This window comes from Oncorhynchus mykiss, chromosome 5, assembly GCF_057628025.1.
Source record: "Oncorhynchus mykiss isolate SJ-2025 chromosome 5, ASM5762802v1, whole genome shotgun sequence".
Lineage (NCBI taxonomy): Eukaryota > Metazoa > Chordata > Actinopteri > Salmoniformes > Salmonidae > Oncorhynchus > Oncorhynchus mykiss.
The window spans coordinates 17,170,989-17,195,379 of NC_143026.1; the positions used below are offsets into that span (position 1 = coordinate 17,170,989).

The 24,391-nt window shown below is 46.4% G+C and overlaps 1 protein-coding gene across 3 annotated transcripts in view; it reads right to left on the reverse strand.

Annotated features, from left to right (window-relative positions):
• Nucleotides 1-24,391, reverse strand: part of cnnm4a (cyclin and CBS domain divalent metal cation transport mediator 4a) — a 62,843-nt gene that overhangs the window by 25,277 nt on the left and 13,175 nt on the right. Inside the window, exons 2-6 of one of the 3 annotated variants that reach the window (XM_090234021.1) lie at nt 23,254-23,397; nt 16,494-16,631; nt 15,893-16,062; nt 4,842-4,938; nt 2,956-3,045 (exon numbers count right to left, since the gene is read on the reverse strand). In XM_090234021.1, coding sequence (XP_090090147.1) covers nt 2,956-3,045; nt 4,842-4,938; nt 15,893-16,062; nt 16,494-16,631; nt 23,254-23,397 — 639 coding nt within the window. Of the gene's footprint in view, nt 1-2,955; nt 3,046-4,841; nt 4,939-6,007; nt 6,679-15,892; nt 16,063-16,493; nt 16,632-23,253; nt 23,398-24,391 lie in introns of those variants that run through there. The other 2 variants (XM_036976954.2, XM_090234022.1) reach the window with 2 other exon arrangements.

A 24,391-nucleotide genomic window follows, 5' to 3' on the forward strand; every position in this document is an offset into this window, starting at 1 on the left:
ACTGTCCTACCTTCCATACTTCCTTTCTACTGTCCTACCTTCCATACTTCCTTTCTACTGTATGACCTTCCATACTTCCTCCCCACTTCCATACTTCCTTTCTACTGTCCATCCTTCCATACTTCCTTTCTACTGTCCTACCTTCCATACTTCCTTTCTACTGTCCTACCTTCCATTCTTCCTCCCCACTGTCCTACCTTCCATACTTCCTTTCTACTGTCCTACCTTCCATACTTCCTTTCTACTGTCCTACCTTCCATACTTCCTTCCTCCCCACTTCCATACTTCATTTCTACTGTCCTACCTTCCATACTTCCTCCCCACTTCCATACTTCCTTTCTACTGTCCTACCTTCCATACTTCCTTTCTACTGTCCTACCTTCCATACTTCCTTTCTACTGTATGACCTTCCATACTTCCTCCCCACTTCCATACTTCCTTTCTACTGTCCTACCTTCCATACTTCCTTTCTACTGTCCTACCTTCCATACTTCCTTTCTACTGTATGACCTTCCATACTTCCTCCCCACTTCCATACTTCCTTTCTACTGTCCATCCTTCCATACTTCCTTTCTACTGTCCTACCTTCCATACTTCATTTCTACTGTCCAACCTTCCATACTTCCTTCCTACTGTCCTACCTTCCATACTTCCTTCCTACTGTAATTTCTTCCATACTTCCTACTATCCTACCTTCCTCCCCACTGTCCTACCTTCCTTACTTCCTTCCTACTGTCCTACCTTCCATACATCCTTCCTACTGTATGACCTTCCATACTTCCTTCCTACTGTCCTACGTACCATACTTCCTTCCTACTGTCCTACCTACCATACTTCCTTCCTACTGTCCAACTTCCATACTTCCTCCCCACTGTTCTACCTTCCATACTTCCTTTCTACTGTCCTACCTTCCATTCTTCCTCCCTACTGTCCAACCTTCCATACTTCCTTCCTACTGTCCAACTTCCATACTTCCTTCCTACTGTCCTACCTTCCATACTTCCTTCCTACTGTCCTACCTTCCATACTTCCTTCCTACTGTCCTACCTACCATACTTCCTTCCTACTGTCCAACTTCCATACTTCCTTCCTACTGTCCAACTTCCATACTTCCTTCCTACTGTCCTACCTTCCATACTTCCTTCCTACTGTCCTACCTTCCATACTTCCTTCCTACTGTCCTACCTACCATACTTCCTTCCTACTGTCCAACTTCCATACTTCCTCCCCACTGTTCTACCTTCCATACTTCCTTCCTACTGTCCTACCTACCATACTTCCTCTCTACTGTCCAACTTCCATACTTCCTCCCCACTGTTCTACCTTTCATACTTCCTACCTACTGTCCTACCTACCATACTTCCTCTCTACTGTCCAACTTCAATACTTCCTTCCTACTGTAATTTCTTCCACACTTCCTTCCTACTGTCCTACCTTCCATACTGCCTTCCTACTGTCCTACCTTCCATACTTCCTTCCTACTGTCCTACCTTCCATACTTCCTTCCTACTGTTCAACTTCAATACTTCCTTCCTACTGTAATTTCTTCCACACTTCCTTCCTACTGTCCTACCTTCCATACTTCCTTCCTACTGTCCAACTTCCATACTTCCTCCCCACTGTTCTACCTTCCATACTTCCTTCCTACTGTCCTACCTACCATACTTCCTCTCTACTGTCCAACTTCCATACTTCCTCCCCACTGTTCTACCTTTCATACTTCCTACCTACTGTCCTACCTACCATACTTCCTCTCTACTGTCCAACTTCAATACTTCCTTCCTACTGTAATTTCTTCCACACTTCCTTCCTACTGTCCTACCTTCCATACTGCCTTCCTACTGTCCTACCTTCCATACTTCCTTCCTACTGTCCTACCTTCCATACTTCCTTCCTACTGTTCAACTTCAATACTTCCTTCCTACTGTAATTTCTTCCACACTTCCTTCCTACTGTCCTACCTTCCATACTTCCTTCCTACTGTCCTAACTTCAATACTTCCGTCCACGTTAATGATCTGACATAAGGTTGGTGAAACCAGTACTGAGGAAAGTAGATAAGCTATTATTCCAAGGAAGAGACCAAGAAAGAAAGAAAAGATGCATAATATATAACTTGTAAACCCTAACCTTATTGAAATAGGACCCGTCAACGGCACTAAACTGAGTAATGTTGTCCCAGGCTCCTCTGCTCTGTCCTGCTGACTGGGGACAAACACACTGATGTGACCTGATGTGGCACACGGTCTGTTAGCATCACATACTGTATAGGGGCTCAGCTGTCAGCATCCGCAATTACTGGGCAGAGTAAGAACTGCACCACATCACTCAGTCCCTCCTAGTGAGAGATGACTGCAGAGGACCGGCTCGGTCACAAAACCATGAATCAATACCACCCCACTCCACTGAGAGTGTAGTGGAGCGTAGATATGCGTTATGCTAAAATAGAGTTATTAACTAGCATTAGTGCCGCTGACTGTTATCTCGACCGGCGTTCAATGTTTAGCCAACTGTTTTATTTTTTTTCAGCGTTCAGCCTGGTTTGTCCAGGCTACTGTGAGTCTGCTATCAAGCTCTGGAGAAAAGCATTAGAGGATTGAGGGCCTGATTGGATTACTAAACCTTTGCAACTCCTGGTTTCCAGAGGGAATAAAACCAGCAGACAAAGAATAGATCTTGGGAGTTAAGAGTCGTTTGGGAGTTCAAATGGTTGTGTTTTACTCTACTTAAAACAAAAAACAACAAGTAAAACAAACCATTAGTTTAACTGCCCCTGTATGTAAGGGATAAATATTCTAGTGGATCTCCACGCTGTTTGTCTATCAGGTTGTACTTGCTGGAGCAGGGCTCTGAAGAAGAGGATGATGGGAGGGAAACTTAAATATGATTTTGGCATATAAAGTGACCCCACCCCCCTCCCCCATGTTACCCCCTCTTAGGCTGGTTGGTTCTTTACCTGGAAAGCGAGAGAACAGAGAGAATCTCTTAAGGGAGAGGCGTCGTGGAGGGGGGGACGCCACTGATGGGGAGAGAGGGGGAGTGACGGCTGAGAGAGGGGTGGGCAGAAGGGGGAGAGAGAGAGAGACGCTCTCGTTTACTCATCGGTAGGCAGTAACAGCACTGTAGGAGTTAAATCTGCCTCTCTCGGCCCGACTGACCTGAAGACACACAAACCTTTCTCCTTCACAGAGCACTTTGACATGATCACCTCTATACATCATATACATTTAGTGAACAATACATTACGTTTCTGTGTAAAATGGCACCCTATTCCCTACTATAGTGCACTACTTTTGGCCAGGGTTAGCCACATAGGGCTCTGGGCTAAATTATGTGCACTACATTGAGGATAGGGTGCACTACATTGAGGACTCGTCATTTTCAAAGATCAACGAAGGCCTGCTGTCAGATTGGAGGCAGACAGACCAATGGTAGGGGCTTAACTGAGTGACATCAGACACTGATGTGAGTTGGACAGTTTGACATGTAGGCAGCAGTACACAGCATATAGCACATGCATACACATACAACAGAGACCACTATTACAGAGATATTAGACAGAGACAGATGGAGAGAGAGAAGAGAGAGAAGAGAAAGGAAGACAGGAGAGAGAGAAGAGAAAGGAAGACAGAGGAGAGAGGAGAAAGGAAGACAGAGGAGAGAGAGAATAGAAAGACAGGAGAGAGAGAAGAGAACCCGTTTGTCTTGAAAAGGCTTTCGACAAGCAGAACCTAATGTCTGAATGTGTAGTGCCATCTACAGGACTAGTTACACGACTGACAGCATAGAAAGCCTAACTTAATTCTAATTTAACCCATTTTATGACTCTCAGTACACTGATTATATTGTCAAATCTTTAAGGGAGGCTGCTGGTCATACTGGTATCTGACCACTAGGTGGAAGCAGTGTTTATAAAAAGATCTGGTTTCCGAAAAACATTTCTTCCCTATTTCAACAACTCGAGCTCACGTGGGACTAAACACTGCTCTCTGTATCAGGGATTGTGTGTCACGCATTAGGTTCCGATACTACCCATAGTTAGTATCACAGTTCCAGCCCTGTGGCAGCATCACCTTCCTGCCAACTAAGCCCTCACACACACACACACACCACCCTAGTCATAAACACCTTCCCCTCCTCCTTTAAGGGTGACAGTGGTGTGTGTTTCCTTCTACCTGTTTAATACATCATCTGTAGATCACATTTCTGTGTTCTGTTGGATCTCCTATTACACACACACCACAGGGGGCCGGTGGCAGAATGGACTCGTGGTGATGACTGGAGCAGGATCAGTGGTATGGGATCACATGGTTTCCAGGTGTTTGATGCCATTCCATTCGCACAGTTCTGGATATTATTACGAGCCGTCCTCCCCTCAGCAGCCTCCTGTGGGGCTGCATGTGAGCGTGTCATTGTGAGCTTTGCCAACACACACGCCTCATTGTGAGCTTTGCCAACACACACGCCTCATTGTGAGCTTTGCCAACACACACACCTCATTGTGAGCTTTGCCAACACACACACCTCATTGTGAGCTGTGGACAGTGCTAGTGGCAGCACTATCTACTCTGGTGTGTGTGTTGGAGTTGAACATTTATGGATGTTGGTCAGGGAAGCTGGTGTTTCAGAAATAAAACATAACCCCACTAGAAAAACAGGAAAACTGTCTGACTGAACCAAGTTTATTGTTTGTGTTCCTGCCAGTGTGTATGTCAGAGAAAGTTGGAGAAAGTTAGAGAGAGAGACTTTGTGTTTGTCTTTGACAGTTTGTATGTGTGCATTGCTTGTCTTTTGTCTGATCGTATACTGTATACAGTACACTACGTGTGTGTGTGCTCTCACCCAGTGATGCTGTGCTCAGTGCCATGACTCCATAGTAGGAGAAGGGTCCTGTCTCAAACTTCATGTTCTCGTTTCCAGCCTCCACCTCCACTCGGCCCTGAGGAACACACAGTAACGCACACAGTAATGCACACAGTAATGTACACAGTAACGCGTAACGCACACAGTAACGTACACAGTAACGCGTAACGCACACAGTAACGCACACAGTAAGGAACACAGTAACGCACACAGTAAGGAACACAGTAACGTACACAGTAACGCACACAGTAAGGAACACAGTAACGCACACAGTAAGGAACACAGTAACGTACACAGTAACGCACACAGTAAGGAACACAGTAACGCACACAGTAAGGAACACAGTAACGCACACAGTAAGGAACACAGTAACGCACACAGTAAGGAACACAGTAACGCACACAGTAAGGAACACAGTAACGTACACAGTAAGGAACACAGTAACGTACACAGTAACGCACACAGTAACGCACACAGTAAGGCACACACACCCAGTGACCCAAATAAAGATAGGTACCCGCACACTGATGAGTACACCTGGAGTATGTGCAGTTAAACTTCAAGAGCATTCATCAGTGTGCGGGTACCTACCTTCATGTCATACACATGAACACACCCAGAGACATGCAGTGTCTACTGTTTCAGTGGTGGTGTGTGATCACTGATCGACCCACAAAGGCTGGAATCCGAACTCCATTGATATTCCATGCATGATTTACACGGTCAAGTTAAGGCTGAGCATCTGATAGGATTTCTGCCTGGGGTAATGGATGTATGGGGTTATTATAACATGATAATTATAGATTCTTATTATTGTATTTCTACTGCTAGAGTGATGTCTGATCTATCTGCTACGTTTCTTTGAGAGAGCTCTCCTAACAGGGTAAAAGAAAACCCTGGCAATCTCATCAATATTATATCACAGTGCAGGTGTGCATGCTGAGGCTTCAGCGTCTCACACACCCACTCTGAGGGTTTAATGTCAACGTGCCCTGGCTCAACACATCCCACTCGGAGGGTTTAATGTCTGTTACGCACACCTCTATGAAGAGGGAACGCAACACCCTGCTACAACTAAACTCTCCGTGAAGTGAAAAAGGTATGGACTGTAGGTGCGAGTAAGGATGACAACAGGCAGAATGTGGTACCGTTTTACAAGGACTTTATTCCTGTACACGGTAATATGGGGAAAAGGGGCTGGACGGAACCAAAGCAAAGAAAGTAAATCTCAAAGCCCCCCCCTCTCCTATCTTACCTGCCTACCCACTACTTACCTAATTTAGCACCACTTGGGGCCCTAACCAAAATACAGGGGTTGGTCCGCCCAGGTCTTACCTAGTGTGCCTAGACAGTGAATATACTACGGGTATATGTATGCCCGCGGGCCTCTTGCCTAAGCACTCCCAAGGTGCCTTCCCCTTTCCCCCTGGGAACAAATGAAACAGAATATTAAACAATTTCACAAACAAACTAAGAAACAAAGGACATCAACTAAGCTCTACCTGAGCAACAAACTCACAGAACATACCACTTCCCAGCAATGAACTCCCAGCAAATCAACCTCCAGCAAAAATCTCTATCACAATCAATCGCTCTGCAATGACCTCCCAGCAAATCTCTCTATCACAAACAATCGCTCTGCAATGACCTCCCAGCAAATCTCTCTCTCTCCTGAACAGAACACTGGCTTTTATATAGCTTCAGAATGAATGTGTAACTGGAGACAGCTGTGTCTTGACGAGGGGGCGGGGTCAGCTCTCCAATTAGCCCTGGAGTCGACCAATCAGCTGCTTGAGGGATTTCAGGAAGCCATTTCCTGAAATAAAACACATGCAAATACACAAACTACAACACATAAACTGGGGAACGTAACAATGTCAACGTGCCCTGGCTCAACACATCCCACTGAGGGTTTAATGTCAACGTGCCCTGGCTCAACACATCCCACTGAGGGTTTAATGTCAACGTGCCCTGGCTCAACACATCCCACTGAGGGTTTAATGTCAACGTGCCCTGGCTCAACACATCCCACTGAGGGTTTAATGTCAACGTGCCCTGGCTCAACACATCCCACTCTGAGGGTTTAATGTCAACGTGCCCTGGCTCAACACATCCCACTCTGAGGGTTTAATGTCAACGTGCCCTGGCTCAACACACCCCACTCTGAGGGTTTAATGTCAACGTGCCCTGGCTCAACACATCCCACTGAGGGTTTAATGTCAACGTGCCCTGGCTCAACACATCCCACTGAGGGTTTAATGTCAACGTGCCCTGGCTCAACACATCCCACTGAGGGTTTAATGTCAACGTGCCCTGGCTCAACACACCCCACTGAGGGTTTAATGTCAACGCGCCCTGGCTCAACACATCCCACTGAGGGTTTAATGTCAACGTGCCCTGGCTCAACACATCCCACTGAGGGTTTAATGTCAATGTGCCCTGGCTCAACACATCCCACTCTGAGGGTTTAATGTCAACGTGCCCTGGCTCAACACATCCCACTGAGGGTTTAATGTCAACGTGCCCTGGCTCAACACACCCCACTGAGGGTTTAATGTCAACGTGCCCTGGCTCAACACATCCCACTCTGAGGGTTTAATGTCAACGTGCCCTGGCTCAACACATCCCACTGAGGGTTTAATGTCAACGTGCCCTGGCTCAACACATCCCACTGAAGGTTTAATGTCAACGTGCCCTGGCTCAACACATCCCACTCTGAGGGTTTAATGTCAACGTGCCCTGGCTCAACACATCCCACTGAGGGTTTAATGTCAACGTGCCCTGGCTCAACACACCCACTGAGGGTTTAATGTCAACGTGCCCTGGCTCAACACATCCCACTGAGGGTTTAATGTCAACGTGCCCTGGCTCAACACATCCCACTGAGGGTTTAATGTCAACGTGCCCTGGCTCAACACATCCCACTGAGGGTTTAATGTCAACGTGCCCTGGCTCAACACATCCCACTGAGGGTTTAATGTCAACGTGCCCTGGCTCAACACATCCCACTCTGAGGGTTTAATGTCAACGTGCCCTGGCTCAACACATCCCACTGAGGGTTTAATGTCAACGTGCCCTGGCTCAACACACCCACTCTGAGGGTTTAATGTCAACGTGCCCTGGCTCAACACATCCCACTGAGGGTTTAATGTCAACGTGCCCTGGCTCAACACATCCCACTGAGGGTTTAATGTCAACGTGCCCTGGCTCAACACATCCCACTGAGGGTTTAATGTCAACGTGCCCTGGCTCAACACATCCCACTCTGAGGGTTTAATGTCAACGTGCCCTGGCTCAACACATCCCACTGAGGGTTTAATGTCAACGTGCCCTGGCTCAACACATCCCACTGAGGGTTTAATGTCAACGTGCCCTGGCTCAACACATCCCACTGAGGGTTTAATGTCAACGTGCCCTGGCTCAACACATCCCACTGAGGGTTTAATGTCAACGTGCCCTGGCTCAACACATCCCACTGAGGGTTTAATGTCAACGTGCCCTGGCTCAACACATCCCACTGAGGGTTTAATGTCAACGTGCCCTGGCTCAACACATCCCACTGAGGGTTTAATGTCAACGTGCCCTGGCTCAACACATCCCACTGAGGGTTTAATGTCAACGTGCCCTGGCTCAACACACCCCACTGAGGGTTTAATGTCAACGTGCCCTGGCTCAACACACCCACTCTGAGGGTTTAATGTCAACGTGCCCTGGCTAAACACACCCACTCTGAGGGTTTAATGTCAACGTGCCCTGGCTCAACACATCCCACTGAGGGTTTAATGTCAACGTGCCCTGGCTCAACACATCCCACTGAGGGTTTAATGTCAACGTGCCCTGGCTCAACACATCCCACTGAGGGTTTAATGTCAACGTGCCCTGGCTCAACACATCCCACTCTGAGGGTTTAATGTCAACGTGCCCTGGCTCAACACATCCCACTGAGGGTTTAATGTCAACGTGCCCTGGCTCAACACATCCCACTGAGGGTTTAATGTCAACGTGCCCTGGCTCAACACATCCCACTGAGGGTTTAATGTCAACGTGCCCTGGCTCAACACATCCCACTGAGGGTTTAATGTCAACGTGCCCTGGCTCAACACATCCCACTGAGGGTTTAATGTCAACGTGCCCTGGCTCAACACACCCACTCTGAGGGTTTAATGTCAACGTGCCCTGGCTAAACTCATCCCACTGAGGGTTTAATGTCAACGTGCCCTGGCTCAACACACCCACTCTGAGGGTTTAATGTCAACGTGCCCTGGCTCAACACATCCCACTGAGGGTTTAATGTCAACGCGCCCTGGCTCAACACATCCCACTGAGGGTTTAATGTCAACGTGCCCTGGCTCAACACATCCCACTGAGGGTTTAATGTCAACGTGCCCTGGCTCAACACATCCCACTCTGAGGGTTTAATGTCAACGTGCCCTGGCTCAACACATCCCACTGAGGGTTTAATGTCAACGTGCCCTGGCTCAACACATCCCACTGAGGGTTTAATGTCAACGTGCCCTGGCTCAACACATCCCACTGAGGGTTTAATGTCAACGTGCCCTGGCTCAACACACCCACTCTGAGGGTTTAATGTCAACGTGCCCTGGCTCAACACATCCCACTGAGGGTTTAATGTCAACGTGCCCTGGCTCAACACACCCACTCTGAGGGTTTAATGTCAACGTGCCCTGGCTCAACACATCCCAATCAGGGTTCATTTTGGCAGCTATTCCTTTTAGTCTTAGTCACATTTTAGTCATTTCATCCTTCGTTAGTTTTAGTTATTATCAGTCGACTAAAACTCTGGTCAATTTTAGTCTAGTTTTAGTCAAAGACATTTTAGTCACATAAAATCTGTGCATTTCTTTCTATTAAATAATGAATATAGGCCTCTAACCTCAACCTCTAACTTCCATCATGTTCACATTCAGAAGGTCTTGTCCAACATGGCTTTGTATAAATTAGCTGGCAACATTGATATTGTGGCAGACTGTAACCAATTCCAGCTACAATTAACCACATAGGCTATAAAGTCTTGGCTACAGGTTAAACAATTAACAATTCAGATTTTCTTCCCATCATACCTGTTGAGGGGGGGAGGGGTAAGCATTTCCAAAAAGTATAGCTATCGTTTTCCCCATAGGAAAAAAAGCATTGAGAGAGGCAACACAGATGAATAACAGATGGGAGAATAGAGCTTCTGGTGTGATGATAGCAAACATATCCTCCATGACAGAAAGAGAGAGAGTAAACATTGTTTCTAGTTGAGGTTAGTTACAAGTGAAGGGTCCTGGCTTCGCATCAGTTCAAAGGATTGAGGAGTGACTGAAGTGACCTCCTGGGAGGTGTGCAGGAGAGCCAGGCAGAACAGTGACCTCCTGGAAGCTGTGCAGGAGAGCCAGGCAGAACAGTGACCTCCTGGAAGCTGTGCAGGAGAGCCAGGCAGAACAGTGACCTCCTGGAAGCTGTGCAGGAGAGCCAGGCAGAACAGTGACCTCCTGGAAGCTGTGCAGGAGAGCCAGGCAGAACAGTGACCTCCTGGAAGCTGTGCAGGAGAGCCAGGCAGAACAGTGACCTCCTGGGAGCTGTGCAGGAGAGCCAGGCAGAACAGTGACCTCCTGGGAGCTGTGCAGGAGAGCCAGGCAGAACAGTGACCTCCTGGGAGCTGTGCAGGAGAGCCAGGCAGAACAGTGACCTCCTGGAAGCTGTGCAGGAGAGCCAGGCAGAACAGTGACCTCCTGGGAGGTGTGCAGGAGAGCCAGGCAGAACAGTGACCTCCTGGGAGCTGTGCAGGAGAGCCAGGCAGAACAGTGACCTCCTGGGAGGTGTGCAGGAGAGCCAGGCAGAACAGTGACCTCCTGGGAGCTGTGCAGGAGAGCCAGGCAGAACAGTGACCTCCTGGGAGCTGTGCAGGAGAGCCAGGCAGAACAGTGACCTCCTGGAAGCTGTGCAGGAGAGCCAGGCAGAACAGTGACCTCCTGGGAGCTGTGCAGGAGAGCCAGGCAGAACAGTGACCTCCTGGGAGCTGTGCAGGAGAGCCAGGCAGAACAGTGACCTCCTGGGAGCTGTGCAGGAGAGCCAGGCAGAACAGTGACCTCCTGGGAGCTGTGCAGGAGAGCCAGGCAGAACAGTGACCTCCTGGGAGCTGTGCAGGAGAGCCAGGCAGAACAGTGACCTCCTGGGAGCTGTGCAGGAGAGCCAGGCAGAACAGCTCAATCAGACCGCGCAACTAAAACAAGTCAATTCTGCCAACGAGAGGATTGCATGAAATGAAAAGGGAGCTTCATGCCAAATGAACTGTCTATTAGTCTCATATGGTATTCTCCCCTCGTCACATTTTCATTGACTAAAATGAAAAGTCATTTGTAATGGGTATCATATTTTCCAAGGGCATCTCATCTTGTTTTTGTCATTGTTTTAGTCTGGAAAAATAGGTTGTACAGTGATCCCAATGACCTCCTGGAGATGACCCCCCCCACACACACCTTCCTGAATGGTGGTAGCAGAGCAGCTGTGCTCATGTTGCTGTCAGGGGAGCTGTAGTGTCACCTTGTGTGTCAACAACAGAGTATCACACACACAGGTGAATGGGTTCTGAGGGCAAAGCCTAGGTAAGTCTGTGTTGATGTATTGTCTGAGTGGATTGTGGTGGCTATGGTATGTACACTTGTAGAGCTTTGACCTTGCTCAGAAAAGAGATCCAAACCTCCCACACTGACAAGCGTCATGAAGTGACTGATGGGAAAACCAAGAGTCGTTTAAGACTCATCGCCCTGATCTCTGCCCCAGGGTGATCTGGGTAATCGCCCCAGCGAAACAGCAGGCAGCAGGGGGGAGGGTGTGAGGGGGATTTGTAACCTTTGCCTGACTGCCACTAAGGGAGAAGTAATCCAGCCTGTGATGTAGTGATGTGCTCTGTGGGGCAGTGTGTATGTGTCTGTGGGCTTGGCATACACAGAAGGCTTTATGGGTCTGCACTCAGAGTGGACTAATGTGTCTGTCTGCCTGATGTAGCACAGTGCCAACTTAATGAGAATGACACTAAAGTGACTGTGTGTAGCTGTGAGCCTCTCCCTCTTTCTCTGTGTGTAGCTGTGAGCCTCTCCCTCTTTCTCTGTGTGTAGCTGTGAGCCTCTCCCTCTTTCTCTGTGTGTAGTTGTGAGCCTCTCCCTCTTTCTCTGTGTGTAGCTGTGAGCCTCTCCCTCTTTCTCTGTGTGTAGCTGTGAGCCTCTCCCTCTTTCTCTGTGTATAGCTGTGAGCCTCTCCCTCTTTCTCTATGTGTAGCTGTGAGCCTCTCCCTCTTTCTCTATGTGTAGCTGTGAGCCTCTCCCTCTTTCTCTGTGTGTAGCGGTGAGCCTCTCCCTCTTTCTCTGCGTGTAGATGTGAGCTTCTCCCTCTGTGTGTAGCTGTGAGCCTCTCCCTCTTTCTGTGTATAGCTGTGAGCCTCTCCCTCTTTCTGTGTGTAGCTGTGAGCCCCTCCCTCTTTGTCTGTGTGTAGCTGTGAGCCTCTCCCTCTTTCTGTGCGTAGCTGTGAGCCTCTCCCTCTCCCCTCCCCTCTCACTGTGTGCTTCATTTCTAATCCCCTCCTCCTCTCTCTGTGTCAGTGTGAAACTCCCTCTCTCTCCCTCTCCGTGCGAGCCTCCCTCTCTCTCTCTCTGTGTGAGCGTCTCCCCCCTCTCTCTCTGTGTGAGCGTCTCCCCCCTCTCTGTGTGTCAGTGTGAGCGTCTCCCCCCCTCTCTCTCTCTGTGTGAGCGTCTCCCCCCTCTCTGTGTGTGTCAGTGTGAGCGTTTCTCTCTCGCTCTGTGTGTGCCAGTGTGAGCGTCTCCCCCTCTCTCTCTGTGTGTGTCAGTGTGAGCGTCTCTCTCTCTCTCTCTCTCGTGTGTGTGTCAGTGTGAGCGTCTCTCTCTCTCTCTGTGTGTGCCAGTGTGAGCGTTTCTCTATCTCTCTGTGTGTGTCAGTGTGAGCGTCTCCCTCTCTCTCTCTGTGTGTGTCAGTGTGAGCGTCTCTCCCTCCCTCTCTCTGTGTGTGTCAGTGTGAGCGTCTCTCCCTCTCTCTCTCTCTGTGTCAGTGTGAGCGTCTCCCTCTCTCTCTGTGTGTCAGTGTGAGCGTCTCTCTCTCGCTCTGTGTGTGCCAGTGTGAGCGTCTCTCTCTCTCTGTGTGTGTGTGTCAGTGTGAGCGTCTCTCTCTCTCTGTGTGTGTGTGTCAGTGTGAGCGTCTCCCTCTCTCTCTGTGTGTCAGTGTGAGCGTCTCTCTCTCGCTCTGTGTGTGCCAGTGTGAGCGTCTCTCTCTCTCTGTGTGTGTGTGTCAGTGTGAGCGTCTCTCTCTCTGTGTGTGTGTGTGTCAGTGTGAGCGTCTCCCCCTCTCTCTGTGTGTGTGTTGTAGAAACCTTTGAGGATCTGAGGACCCATACCAAATCTTTTTAGTTTCCTGAGGGGGAATAGGCTTTGTCGTGCCCTCTTCACGACTGTCTTGGTGTGTTTGGACCATTCTAGTTTGTTGATGATGTGGACACCAAGGAACTTGAAGCACTCAACCTGCTCCACTACAGCCCCATCGATGAGAATGGGGGCGTGCTCGGTCCTCCTTTTCTTGTAGTCCACAATCATCTCCTTAGTCTTGGTTACGTTGAGGGACAAGTTGTTATTCTGGCACCACCTGGCCAGGTATCTGACCTCCTCCCTATAGGCTCGTCGTTGTCGGTGATCAGGCCTACCACTGTTGTGTCGTCTGCAAACTTAATGATGGTGTTGGAGTCGTGCCTGGCCATGGAATCGTGGGTGAACAGGGAATAAAGGAGGGGGCTGGGCACGCACCCCCGGGGAGCTCCAGTGTTGAGGATCAGCGTGTGGGTCTGTTGGGGCGGTATGCAAATTGGAGTGGGTCTAGGGTTTCTGGGATAATGGTGTTAATGTGAGCCATTACCAGCCTTTCAAAGCACTTCATGGCTACGGATGTGAGTGCTACGGGTCTGTAGTCATTTAGGCAGGTTACCTTAGTGTTCTTGGGCACATGGTGGTCTATGGTGGTCTGCTTGAAACATGTTGGTATTACAGACTCAATCAGGGACATGTTAAAAATGTCAGTGAAGACACCTGCCAGTTGGTCAGCACACGCCCGGAGCACACATCCTGGTAATCCATCTGGCCCCGCAGCCTTGTGTATGTTGACCTGTTTAAAGATCTTACTCGCGTCTGCTACGGAGAGCGTGATCACACAGTCATCCAGAACAGCTGATGCGCTCATGCATGCCTCAGTGTTGCTTGCCTCGAAGCGAGCATAGAAGTGATTTAGCTCATCTGGTAGGCTTGTGTCACTGCGCAGCTCGCGGCTGTGCTTCCCTTTGTAGTCAGTAATAGTTTGCAAGCCCTGCCACATAAGACGAGCGTCAGAGCCGGTGTAGTATGATTCAATCTTAGCCCTGTATTGACGCTTTGCCTGTTTGATGGTCATCGCAGGGCATAGCAGGATTTCTTGTAAACTTCCGGGTTTGAGTCCCGCACCTTGAAAGCGGCAGCTCTACCCTTTAGCTCAGTGCGGATGTTGCCTGTAATCCATGGCTTCTGGTTGGGGTATGTACGTATAGTCACTGTGGGGATGACGTCCTCGATGCACTTACTGATAAAGCCAGTGACTGTTGTGGTGTACTCCTCAATGCCATCGGAAGAATCCCGGATTGTGTTCCAGTCTATGATAGCAAAACAGTCCTGTAGTTTAGCATCTGCTTCATCTGACCACTTTTTTATAGACAGAGTCACTGATACTTCCTGCTTTAATTGTAGCTTGTTAGCAGGAATCAGGAGGATAGAGTTGTGGTCAGATTTACCAAATGGAGGGCTCTACAGACAATTCCTTTCGACCTCATGGCTTGGTTTTTGCTCTGACATGCACTGTCAACTGTGGGACCTTATAGACAGGTGTGTGCCTTTCAAAATCATGTCCAATCAATTGAATTTACCACAGGTGGACTCCAATGAAGTTGTAGAAACATCAAGGATGATCAATGGAAACAGGATGTACTTGAGCTCAATTTCGAGTCTCATAGCAAAGGGTCTGAATACTTAGGTAAATAAGATACTTATTTTTCTTATTTTTAATACATTTGCAAAAATGTCTAAAAACCTGTTTTCGCTTTGTCATTACAGTGAATGTGAAATGGTCAAAGGGTCTGAATACTTTACAAATGCACTTTTTATGCAGGGTCAGATCCAGGGTCAGTAGCTACATACTGGGTCAGATCCAGGATCAGTAGCTATAATACAGGGTCAGATCCACGGTCAGTAGCTACATACTGGGTCAGATCCAGGATCAGTAGCTATAATACAGGGTCAGATCCACGGTCAGTAGCTACATTCTGGGTCAGATCCAGGGTCAGTAGCTACATACTGGGTCAGATCCAGGATCAGTAGCTATAATACAGGGTCAGATCCACGGTCAGTAGCTACATTCTGGGTCAGATCCAGGGTCAGTAGCTCAATACTAGGTCAGATCCAGGGTCAGTAGCTATAATAGAGGGTCAGATCCAGGGTCAGTAGCTACATACTGGGTCAGATCTAGGGTCAGTAGCTATAATAGAGGGTCAGATCCAGGGTCAGTAGCTGCATACGGGGTCAGATCCAGGCTGCATACGGGGTCAGATCCAATCCTCGCTCTCTTCGACCCATTCAGTCTCATCTCCTTCCTTTACCTTTCCACCTGACTCTAGTCACGTCTTCTCTACTCTCCTTCTCCCCCTTCCTTGTTCCCCTCTTCTCCCTTTCTCTCCCCTTCCCCCCTCAGTCTCTCCTTACATAGTAGGGATCAATTAGTGAGTCATCTGACACACCCACCCATATACATTGTGTTCAAGTGCTGTACACTTAAAGAGCTAAAGCCAATAGCCTGAGTCACACCACAGGAATCAAACTGTTGACCTTAATCCAGTCTGTGTGTGTTTAAAGCTGTGAGTGAGCCGTCTAGCTGGAAGATGAGGATAGATATTGCATTGGTGTTGAAGTTTTTACATGTTGGACTACGTGTGTGCAAGTACTGTGTACCTGCAGAATGAGTATGAAGAAGTCGACAGGTTTGCCTCTCTGGTAGATGTAGTGCAGAGCAGAGCGCTTGTCGCTGTCGTTGAACTTGATCTCCTGGATGACGTCAGGGTGCCTCAGAATCCTCAGTAATACCTTCTCAGTGACCTGACTGGGACTGAACAGACTCACCTCTGTTGGGGGGAGACACAGACCCAGAAATCACTTACAGATTGTACCATCAATTCAGACAAATCAGTCACACGAAGTAGAACTGTAGAACACATGAACAGGATGCAGTTACAGACTGTAAGACTTGTTATGAGGATGTATGACCCATTTAGGATGTCTAATCATCTCAACATCATCCTGACTAAACACCAACAATTTTGTTGATATATAGAGATGACTTTTTTCAGTGACATTATAAAGTCTCATAAATGCTTATAACAAGTTAACGCGTTAGACCTTCAGGCTTTAAGTCAAGTGTAACCGACAAATCTCCACTGAAATGCCATGACATCTGCTTGACCTGTGTTAAGTTCTTAACTCTAATACCATGGTATGGTAATATACTAAAAGTGTTTACTACTAGCTACTTCCTGTCAGGTGATAGTCAACTCACCTGTAGCCAGGAAGCGATGAGCAGCCAGCATCAGTTGAGGAGAGATCTTCACCCTGCACTCATTCTCTGTGTGCTTAAAGGCAGAAAAGTCACGCATTCTCTTGTTAGGGTCCACCTTCTTTCTGTTCCTATTGTCAGCTGGAGAGTAGAGAAAGAGGAGAGAGTAGAGAGAGAAAGAGTAGAGAGAGAAAGAGTAGAGAGAGAAAGAGAGAGAAATAGTAGAGAGTAGAGAGAGTAGAGAGAGAAAGAGTAGAGAGAGAGAAAGAGTAGAGAGAGAAAGAGTAGAGAGAGAAAGAGTAGAGAGAGAAAGAGTAGAGAGAGAGAAAGGGTAGAGAGAGAAAGAGTAGAGAGAGAAAGAGTAGAGAGAGAGAGAAAGGGTAGAGAGAGAGAAAAAGAGTAGAGAGAGAAATAGTAGAGAGGAGAGAAAGAAAGAGTAGAGAGAGAGAGAGTAGAGAGGGTAGAGAGAGAGAAAGAGTAGAGAGAGAGAAAGAGTAGAGTAGAGAGAGAGTAGAGAGAGAAAGAGTAGAGAGAGAGAAAGAGTAGAGAGAGAGAAAGAGTAGAGAGAGAAAGGGTAGAGAGAGAGAGAAAGGGTAGAGAGAGAAAGAGTAGAGAGAGAAAGAGTAGAGAGAGAGAGAAAGGGTAGAGAGAGAGAAAAAGAGTAGAGAGAGAAATAGTAGAGAGGAGAGAAAGAAAGAGTAGAGAGAGAGAGAGAGTAGAGAGGGTAGAGAGAGAGAAAGAGTAGAGAGAGAGAAAGAGTAGAGTAGAGAGAGAGTAGAGAGAGAAAGAGTAGAGAGAGAGAAAGAGTAGAGAGAGAGAAAGAGTAGAGAGAGAAAGGGTAGAGAGAGAGAGAAAGGGTAGAGAGAGAGAGAAAGAGTAGAGAGAGAAAGAGTAGAGAGAGAAATAGTAGAGAGAGGAGAGAAAGAAAGAGTAGAGAGAGAGTAGAGAAAGAAAGTAGAGAGGGAAAGTAGAGAGAGAAAGAAAGAGTAGAGAGAGTAGAGAGAGAAAGTAGAGAGAAAGAAAGAGTAGAGAGAGAAAGTAGAGCGAGAGTAGAGAGAAAGTAGAGAGATAACGAGTAGAGAGAAATAGTAGAGAGAGAGAGAGAGAAAGAGTAGAGAGGGTAGAGAGAGAACGAGTAGAGAGAGAGAAATAGTAGAGAGAGAAATAGGAGAGAGAGTAGAGAAAGTAGAGAGAGAAAGAGAGTAGAGAGAGGAGAGAAAGAAAGAGTAGAGAGAGTAAGAGTAGAGAAAGAGTAGAGAGAAAAAGTAGAGAGAGAAGAGAAAGAGAAAGAGTAGAAGAGAGAGAGAGAGAAAGAGTAGAGCGAGAGAAAGAGTAGAGTAGAGAGAGAGAGAAAGAGTAGAGAGGGTAGAGAGAAAGAGTAGAGAGAGAGTAGAGTAGAGAGAGAAAGAGTAGAGAGAGAAAGAGTAGAGAGAAAAAGTAGAGAGAGAGTAGAGAGAGAGAAAGAGTAGAGAGAGAGTAGACAGAGAAAAAGTAGAGAGAGTAGAGAGAGATGAAGAGTAGAGAGAGAAAGAGTAGAGAGAGAGAAAGAGTAGAGAGAGTAGAGAAAGAAAGAGGACAGAAAGAAAGAGGAGAGAGGAGAGAGAGAGAAAGAGTAGAGAGCAGAGAAAGAAAGAGGAGAGAGGAGAGAAAGAAAGAGAGAGAGAAAGTAGAGCGAGAAAGTAGAGAGAGAGAGAAAGAGTAGAGAAAGTAGAGAGAGAGAGAAAGAGTAGAGAAAGTAGCGAGAGTAGACAGTAGAGAGAGAGAAAGTAGAGAGTAGAGAGAGAAAGTAGAGAGAGAACGAGGAGAGAGAGAGAAAGAGTAGAGAGGAGAGAAAGAAAAAGTAGAGAGAGGAGAGAAAGAGAAAGAGTAGAGAGAAAGAGTAGAGAGAGACGGAAAGAGTAGAGAGAAAGAGTAGAGAAAGAGTAGAGAAAGAGTAGAGAGAGAGAAAGAGTAGAGAGAGAGAAAGAGTAGAGAGGGTAGAGAGAGAGAAAGAGTAGAGAGAGAGAAAGAGTAGAGTAGAGAGAGAGTAGAGAGAGAAAGAGTAGAGAGAGAGAAAGAGTAGAGAGAGAGAAAGAGTAGAGAGAGAAAGGGTAGAGAGAGAGAGAAAGGGTAGAGAGAGAGAGAAAGAGTAGAGAGAGAAAGAGTAGAGAGAGAAATAGTAGAGAGAGGAGAGAAAGAAAGAGTAGAGAGAGAGTAGAGAAAGAAAGTAGAGAGGGAAAGTAGAGAGAGAAAGAAAGAGTAGAGAGAGAAAGTAGAGAGAAAGAAAGAGTAGAGAGAGAAAGTAGAGCGAGAGTAGAGAGAAAGTAGAGAGATAACGAGTAGAGAGAAATAGTAGAGAGAGAGAGAGAAAGAGTAGAGAGGGTAGAGAGAGAACGAGTAGAGAGAGAGAAATAGTAGAGAGAGAAATAGGAGAGAGAGTAGAGAAAGTAGAGAGAGAAAGAGTAGAGAGAGGAGAGAAAGAAAGAGTAGAGAGAGTAAGAGTAGAGAAAGAGTAGAGAGAAAAAGTAGAGAGAGAAGAGAAAGAGAAAGAGTAGAAGAGAGAGAGAGAGAGAGTAGAGCGAGAGAAAGAGTAGAGTAGAGAGAGAGAGAAAGAGTAGAGAGGGTAGAGAGAAAGAGTAGAGAGAGAGTAGAGTAGAGAGAAAGAGTAGAGAGAGAAAGAGTAGAGAGAAAAAGTAGAGAGAGAGTAGAGAGAGAGAAAGAGTAGAGAGAGAGTAGACAGAGAAAAAGTAGAGAGAGTAGAGAGAGATGAAGAGTAGAGAGAGAAAGAGTAGAGAGAGTAGAGAAAGAAAGAGGACAGAAAGAAAGAGGAGAGAGGAGAGAGAGAGAAAGAGTAGAGAGCAGAGAAAGAAAGAGGAGAGAGGAGAGAAAGAAAGAGAGAGAGAAAGTAGAGCGAGAAAGTAGAGAGAGAGAGAAAGAGTAGAGAAAGTAGAGAGAGAGAGAAAGAGTAGAGAAAGTAGCGAGAGTAGACAGTAGAGAGAGAAAGTAGAGAGTAGAGAGAGAAAGTAGAGAGAGAACGAGGAGAGAGAGAGAAAGAGTAGAGAGGAGAGAAAGAAAAAGTAGAGAGAGGAGAGAAAGAGAAAGAGTAGAGAGAAAGAGTAGAGAGAGACGGAAAGAGTAGAGAGAAAGAGTAGAGAAAGAGTAGAGAAAGAGTAGAGAGAGAGAAAGAGTAGAGAGAGAGAAAGAGGAGAGAGAGAGAAAGAGTAGAGAGAGAGAAAGAGTAGAGAGAGAACGAGTAGAGAGAGAGAACGAGTAGAGAGAGAACACGTAGAGAGAGAAAGAGTAGAGAGAAAGTAGAGAGAGAGTAAGAGCAGAGAGAAAGTAGAGAGTAGAGAGAGAAAGAGTAAAGAGAGAACGAGTAGAGAGAGAGAGAGAAAGTAGAGAAAGTAGAGAGAGAGAAAGAGTAGAGAAAGGAGAGAGTAGAGATAAAGAGTAGAGAGTAGAGAGAGAGAAAGTAGAGAGAGTAGAGAGAGAAAGAGTAGAGAGAGAACAAGTAGAGAGAGAGAACAAGTAGAGAGAGAGAAAGAGGAGAGAGAGAGGAGAGAAAGAAAGAGTACAGAGGAGAAAAGAGAAAGAGTAGAGAGAGTAGAGAGAGAGAAAGAGTAGAGAGGAGAGAGAGAAAGAGTAGAGAGAAAGAGTAGAGAGAAAGAGTAGAGAAAGAGTAGAGAAAGAGTAGAGAGAGAGAAAGTAGAGAGAGTAGAGAGAGAAAGAGTAGAGAGAGAACGAGTAGAGAGAGAGAACAAGTAGAGAGAGAGAACAAGTAGAGAGAGAGAAAGAGTAGAGAGAGAGGAGAGAGAGAATGAGGAGAGAGAGAGAAAGAGTAGAGAGAGGAGAGAAAGAAAAAGTAGAGAGGAGAAAAGAGAAAGAGTAGAGAGAGTAGAGAGAGAGAAAGAGTAGAGAGGAGAGAGAGAAAGAGTAGAGAGAAAGAGTAGAGAGAAAGAGTAGAGAAAGAGTAGAGAAAGAGTAGAGAGAGAGAAAGTAGAGAGAGTAGAGAGAGAAAGAGTAGAGAGAGAACGAGTAGAGAGAGAGAACAAGTAGAGAGAGAGAACAAGTAGAGAGAGAGAAAGAGTAGAGAGAGAGGAGAGAAAGAAAGAGTACAGAGAGTAGAGAGAGAGAAAGAGCAGAGAGAAAGTAGAGAGAGAGTAGAGAGAATGAGGAGAGAGAGAGAAAGAGTAGAGAGAGGAGAGAAAGAAAAAGTAGAGAGGAGAAAAGAGAAAGAGTAGAGAGAGTAGAGAGAGAAAAAGAGTAGAGAGGAGAGAGAGAAAGAGTAGAGAGAAAGAGTAGAGAGAGAGAGAACGAGTAGAGAGAGAGAACGAGTAGAGAGAGAGAGAGAGGAAAGAAAGAGTAGAGAGAAAGTAGAGAGAGAGTAGAGAGAGAAAGTAGAGAGAGAGTAGAGAGAGGAGAGAAAGAAAAAGTAGAGAGAGAGGAGAGAAAGAAAAAAGTAGAGAGAGAGGAGAGAAAGAAAGAGGAGAGAGAAAGAGTAGAGAGAGAAAGTAGAGAGAGAAGAGAAAGAGTAGAGAGAGAGGAGAGAAATAGGAGAGAAAGAGTAGAGAGAGAAAGGAGAGAGAAAGAGTAGAGAGTAGAGAGAGAGTAGAGAGAGAAGAGAGAGAAAGAGTAGAGAGGCGGAAAGAGTAGAGAGAGAGAAAGAGTAGAGAGAGAGAAAGAGCAGAGAGAGAAAGAGTAGAGAGAGAGAACGTAGAGAGAGTAGAGAGAGAGAACGAGTAGAGAGTAGAGAGAGAGAAAGAGTAGAGAGAGAAAGTAGAGAGAGTAGAGAGAGAGAACGAGTAGAGAGTAGAGAGAGAGAACGAGTAGAGAGAAAGAGAAGAGAAAGAAAGAGGAGAGAAAGAAAGAAAGAGGAGAGAGGAGAGAAAGAGAGAGGAGAGAAAGAAAGTAGAGAGAAAGGAGAGAGAGAAAGAAAGAAAGAGTAGAGAGAGTAGAGAGTAGAGAGAGAGAGAGAAAGAGTAGAGCGAGAGAAAGAGTAGAGCGAGTGAGAGAAAGAGTAGAGAGAGAGAGTAGAGAGAGAAAGAGTAGAGAGAGAAAGAGTAGAGAGAGAAAGAGTAGAGAGAAAGAGTAGAGAGAGAAAGAGTAGAGAGAAAGAGTAGAGAGAGAGTAGAGAGTGAGAAAGAGTAGAGAGAGTAGAGAGAGAAAGAGTAGAGAGAGTAGAGAGAGAGAAAGAGTAGAGAGTAGAGAGAAAGAGTAGAGAGAGAGTAGAGAGAGAAAGAGTAGAGAGAGAGAGAAGAGAAAGAAAGAGGAGAGAAAGAAAGAAAGAGGAGAGAGGAGAGAAAGAGAGAGTAGAGAGAGAGAGAGAAAGAGTAGAGCGAGAGAAAGAGTAGAGCGAGTGAGAGAAAGAGTAGAGAGAGAGAGTAGAGAGAGAAAGAGTAGAGAGAGAAAGAGTAGAGAGAGAAAGAGTAGAGAGAAAGAGTAGAGAGAGAAAGAGTAGAGAGAAAGAGTAGAGAGAGAAAGAGTAGAGAGAAAGAGTAGAGAGAGTAGAGAGTGAGAGAGTAGAGAGAGTAGAGAGAGAGAAAGAGTAGAGAGAGTAGAGAGAGAGAAAGAGTAGAGAGTAGAGAGAAAGAGTAGAGAGAGAGTAGAGAGAGAAAGAGTAGAGAGAGAGAGAGAGAACGTGTAGAGAGAGAAAGAGAGAGAGAGTAGAGAGAAAACTGTATATATAGATATGTATAATATGACATATGTAATGTCTTTATTGTTTAGAAATTTCTGTATGTGTAATGTTGACTGATAATTTTTATTGTTTATTTCACTTTTGTATATTATCTACCTCACTTGCTTTGGCAATGTTAACATGTTTCCCATGCCAATAAAGCCCCTTGAATTGAATTGAATTGAGAGAAAGAGGAGAGACAGAAAGAGTAGAGAGAGAATGAGTAGAGAGAGTAGAGAAAGAAAGAGGACAGAAGGAGGGAGGGAGGGAGAGAAGGAGAGAGAGAAAGAGTAGATAGAGAGTAGAGAGAGAAAGCGTAGAGAGAGAAGAGAGAGAAACAAAGAGTAGAGAGAGTAGAGAGAGAAAGAGTAGAGAAAGAGTAGAGAGAGGAGAAAGAGTAAAGAGAGAAAGAGCAGAGAAAAAGAGTAGAGAAAGAGTAGAGAAGAGAGAGACAGAAAGAGTAGAGAAAGAGTAGAGAGAGAGGGGAAGAGTAGAGAGAGAGGGGAAGAGTAGAGAGAGAGTAGAGTAGAGAGAGAAAGTAGAGAGAGAGTAGAGAGAAAGAGAGTAGAGAGAGAGAAAATAGTAAGAGAGGATAGAGGGAAAATGACAACAGCCATGTTTACCACGAGTGAATTCACTATCTACAAAAACATTTTTTAGGAGGATGGGAGCTTCATTCTCTTTATGTATTTTTCTGTTGACAATCCTGAAATGAGATGGGACACAGTGATAGAGGGGAGATGACAGTATGAAATTGGTGGAGGGGTTGGCATTCTGAAGGCCATGTGTGTTGGGAAACTGCAACGCTGCCTCTGTTTCAATACAACACAACTCCTCCTGAAGAGCTGATAGGTAGGGTTTTGCTCCAGCCCTACACTTGAACGCACGATTCAGTTAGACAAGGTCCTGTGAGAAGCTGCTTTGTGAAATCAGATGTGTTAGAACAGGGTTGGAAACAAATCCTGCAGGAGGGTTGTTCTCCAGGAGTAGTGTTAACCAATTGCCATCCATAATTTAACTCATTACACTCCAGAAGAAGTAAATTGACTCCGGACTGATCCATTGTCAATCTGTAGTTTAAATCAGGGTTAGTTGATGTCGACTCACTATAAAGGTCGGACTCGTCCAGTATCTCTGACTTGATGATCTCCTCGATGACATCCTCCAAGGTGACCAATCCCAGCACCTCGTAGAAGGGATCCCCCTCCCCCTCGCTGTTCACTTTCTGAACGATGGCCAGGTGAGATTTACCTGGAAGGGTGAACACCAGAGAGAGGTGTTAATCAGTCAGTCAGTACTGGGGTCAGTCAATCAGTCAGTACTGGGGTCAGTCAGTCAGTCAGAAGCTGTTTCGTAAAATCAGATGTTTTAGAACAGGGTTGGAAACAAATCCTACAGGAGGGTTGTTCTCCAAGAGTAGTGTTAACCAATTGCCAATTGTCAATCAGTACTGGGGTCAGTTCATCAGTCAGTCAGTACTGGGGTCAGTTCATCAGTCAGTCAGTACTGGGGTCAGTTAGTCAGTCAGTACTGGGGTCAGTTAGTCAGTCAGTACTGGGGTCAGTTAGTCAGTCAGTACTGGGGTCAGTTAGTCAGTCAGTACTGGGGTCAGTTAGTCAGTCAGTACTGGGGTCAGTTAGTCAGTCAGTACTGGGGTCAGTTAGTCAGTCAGTACTGGCGTCTGTTAGTCAGTCAGTACTGGGGTCAGTTAATCAGTCAGTCAGTACTGGGGTCAGTTAGTCAGTCAGTACTGGGGTCAGTTAGTCAGTCAGTACTGGGGTCAGTTAGTCAGTCAGTACTGGCGTCTGTTAGTCAGTCAGTACTGGGGTCAGTTAATCAGTCAGTCAGTACTGTGGTCAGTTAGTCAGTCAGTACTGGGGTCAGTTAATCAGTCAGTCAGTACTGTGGTCAGTCAGTCAGTCAGTCAGTACTGGGGTCAATCAGTCAGTCAGTCAGTACTGGGGTCAGTTCATCAGTCAGTCCGTCAGTACAGGGGTCAGTTAACCAGTCAGTCAATACTGGGGTCAATCAGTCAGTCAGTCAGTACTGGGGTCAATCAGTCAGTCAGTCAGTACTGGGGTCAATCAGTCAGTCAGTCAGTACTGGGGTCAATCAGTCAGTCAGTCAGTACTGGGGTCAATCAGTCAGTCAGTACTGGGGTAAATCAGTCAGTCAGTACTGGGGTAAATCAGTCAGTCAGTACTGGAGTCGGTCAGTCAGTTAGTCAGTACTGGGGTCAATCAGT